The sequence below is a fragment of the Oryza brachyantha genome, chromosome 4 (assembly GCF_000231095.2).
Source record: "Oryza brachyantha chromosome 4, ObraRS2, whole genome shotgun sequence".
In the NCBI taxonomy this organism is placed as follows: Eukaryota; Viridiplantae; Streptophyta; class Magnoliopsida; order Poales; family Poaceae; genus Oryza; species Oryza brachyantha.
Genome location: NC_023166.2, coordinates 2,214,322 through 2,218,046, shown reverse-complemented (window position 1 = coordinate 2,218,046; position 3,725 = coordinate 2,214,322). Strand labels below are relative to the sequence as shown.

The window sequence follows — 3,725 nt, the reverse complement described above, 5'->3', positions numbered from 1 at the left end:
GAACCTGTGCTCAAAGAATATCACAGATAAATAAGTTTTTAGAATCAAGTGCCATTAGATAGAAACAAACAAATTTACTTATCAGAAACAACACTTTGACACACGGAGCAATTGTTTTAGCCCAAATAAAGTATATTTTAACAAGGGAATAATGAATATGGATGGAGTGTCCTTAGTTAATTTCTCTTTATATAATGGGTCATACTAGTGTCATTTTCATGTGTACTAGTGCTCAAAGTTGTCCAGTTCAACTGGATCATCCAAAATTATTATGCCATATTATTTAATTAAATAATTTAAGCACTGAGCTATAGCCACATGATTACTCTGGGATCACTAAGAAGCTTCGTGAAGCCCATATATTATTGTGCGTGATAGCTGCGTATATCTTCCTGAAATATGGGTGATGTCATGCTTGCGATGCAATGCATATTTTGTTTACCACAAAATCAAGCTGATGTTGGAAAGAACTGGTCATCCCAAATTGTTACTTTCAACTAGTACAATATCCAGTCTGCAGAAAGATACATATATTTCGAGTTGAAGTTAAACAATATATGTTTATTTCATACTATCTCGGTCACAGAAAAAATTGAAATAGTAAGATATTTAAAATGAATTAGCAGTCCTGATAAATGACCTAGATATCTCTTATGAAATAGGTCGTGGGTATGACAAAGGGTGATTAAAAAAAAGATTATGAGAAATTCGAATACATGGTGCTAGAAAGAATTAAAAGTAGTATTATAGAAGTTTGCTTTTTTGGGATAAAATTTAAGTTGTACAATTGAACTCCTTTAGAGAAATTATTGGTACTACTGGAGTATACAGATACAAGATATGTCAATTTATGAGTTTATTGATCTTTTCTTTTGAATAAATTTGTTAGGAAACGTGTTACCATTTGAGTATATTATAGAATGGATATGGGACCATCCTCCCCTACTTTTGAATGCTTGCATTGGATCATCTTAATGGCATTGTCACGTGACAAATTCAACTACAATATTTTTATGAACATTTGTGTCTAACAAACAATATGAAATTAGAATAAAAAACAATATGAAATCAAGTTTAGTTGTACTAATATATATGTACAATCTCTATGTACTTGAAAACTAGAGAGTAGTTGTGAGGTACCCAAATAAACTATAAGTAGTGTCAACATTACACACTTGTCAGTAGACTTGTTACAAATGAAGAACGCGGTGACCAAGTCCTCGCCGGAGGTTGTCACCCCGTCGACCAAGCCGTCGCCGGCGGCGGCGCTGGCCGGCGACATCAGCCTCTCCTCCTTCGACAAGGCTCTCGCCTTCGCTCCGTTCACGTCGTTCCACGTCTTCAAAAATGCGATCGCCGAGCCGGCCATGACGATCAAGAGGGCTCTGTCCCAAGCTCTGGTCTACTACTACCCCATCGCCGGCCGAGCTGTCGGAGCTGCCGGCGACGACGGGGACCGGCAGCTCCGTGTCTCGTGCACCGGCGAGGGCGTGGCCTTCGTTGCCGCGACGGCGAGCTGCGCTCTCGAGGACGTGAGAATGTTCGACCGGCCGTTCGCGGCGATGCTGAAGGAGCTCGCCGTCGAGTACGGCGCGGAGGGTTGCGGCGAGGGCGACCCGCTCCTGCTCATGCAGGTGACGGAGTTCGCCTGCGGTGGTTTCGTCGTCGGGGTCACGTGGAACCACGTCATCGCCGACGGCGCGGGGATCGCCCAGTTCCTGCAGGCCGTCGGCGACCTCGCGCGCGGGCTGCCCCGGCCGTGCGTCCTGCCGGTGAGCTGCGGCGATGACTCCCTCCCGGAGCTGCCGCCGCTGGTCGCCGCCATCGAGAAGACGATGATGACCCTGGAGAACAAGGCGTTCGCGTACCTTGACGTCACCGTCCCTTCCACCCTGATCGGACGCGTCAAGGCGGAGGTCGCCGGAGACGCGGACTACAGCGGCGAGCCGTGCACCACGTTCGAGGCCGTCACCGCCGTGCTCTGGCGGAGCCGCACGCGCGCGGTCGTCCCCGACCGCGACGCACCCGCGCCGCTGGTCTTCGCGGCCAACGTGCGCAAGTACGTCGGCGCCAAGGAGGGGTACTACGGCAACTGCGTCACCTCGCAGGTGACCGTGCCGACGAGCGGCGAGGTGGCGAACGGCGACCTCAAGGACGTGGTGAGGCTGATCCGGCGAGCCAAGGAGCAGATACCGCTGCAGTTCGAGAACGCCGCCATGAACGGGGCCGGGGCACGCATGGAGCAGCAGGAGATCATGGGCGTGCTGTTCGGGTACGACGCGTTCTACGTGGCGAGCTGGAGGAACATCGGGTTCGAGGCGCCGGACATGGGCGGCGGGAGGGCGGCGCGGGTGATGTGCCACGTGGAGCCGGCGGCCGTGCCGAGCTGCGTGGCGTGCCTGCCGCGGGAGGAAGCCGCCGGCGGCGCAAGCGTTCTGTCGCTCTGCGTCAGGGAGGAGCACGTCGACGCGTTCCTCGCAGAATTGTCAAGCCTTGGCTGAATTACTACTACTTTTTTCTTCTTCTTTTTGGTTTTTTATTTCCACTTCCAAAATATAATTCCTACTTGCAACTATACGTGACATTATAATAAACTACATCAACGATTGCTGGCAGTGTTCTATTTATTTGAAGGCTCCACGAGATACTTACAATCTGCTCTCTCCATTCTTAATTGTCCAATGTTGATTAGTTCATTTCTAACTAACATGTGTCATTTAAAACATTTGAAGGTACTACATTGTAAAGCTAATTTCTCATTTCAAACCTCCGAAGGTTTTGGAATAACGTGAGATACCCGGATATAGGGTATACCATGCACTTTACTTATTTATATAGGAAAGGGGTCCTGTGTTAGAAAAAAACATATCTATCCTACAGTGAACTAACTTGATTTACTCATTGGACAAATCCAGTGACTGAAATCTTTTGCATCAAATCGGACGGTCCACGTTCCATCTACCCTCTTTCTATTTACCGGTTCCTAAGATCATGCGCACTTTCCATCTATACTCTCTACGTCAAATTTAATGCATTAGATCTAGGTCAAATATAGATTTAAAATTCAACGTGTCATAAAAAGGTGAAGGGGGTACTACAAATACCACCATGTCAGATCTCGATCAAATCTTTGTCTAATCATTCGTATTTTTAAAGCTTTTATGCAGACATAGAATATTATACATCATTCTTATAGTCCATCTATCCTATATCCTATAGTACACAAACTTGATTTACTCATTAGACAAATCCAACGGCTGAAATTATTTGCATCAAATCGGGCGGTCCATATTCCATCTACTCTCCTTCTATTTACCGGCTACTAAAATCACCCGCACTTTCCACTCCATACCTTAAATTTAATGAATTAAATCTCGGTCAAATATAGATTTAAAATTCAACATGTTATAAGAAGGTCAGAGGGAGTATTACAGATAACATCATGTCAGATCTCAATCAAATCTCCATCTAATCGTTCGTCCTTTTTAAAGCTTATATACAAACATATCCATTTACTAATAATTAATCAAATTCGTAAATAGATAACTTTATATATATATATATCAACACAAATAGTCAACCTTAGACCCCTAAGTCAACGATGCTAAATAAAAATAGATCAAATATTAATTAAATGGTGTATCATTTATATGTATATATATTCTAATATTTTTCACACGGTGGTATTTGTAATACTCACTTATTGTTTATATATATATATATAT

General features: G+C 44.6%; 1 protein-coding gene across 1 annotated transcript; it reads left to right on the top strand.

The window, feature by feature from the left end:
* The first annotated feature begins 1,150 nt into the window (after positions 1 to 1,150).
* LOC102720697 (acyl transferase 15-like) lies at positions 1,151 to 2,660 on the top strand. Its single transcript, XM_040523518.1, has one exon. The coding sequence runs from the start codon at positions 1,197 to 1,199 to the stop codon at positions 2,499 to 2,501; it is 1,305 nt and encodes a 434-aa protein (XP_040379452.1). The 5' UTR covers positions 1,151 to 1,196; the 3' UTR covers positions 2,502 to 2,660.
* The last annotated feature ends 1,065 nt before the right edge of the window (positions 2,661 to 3,725 follow it).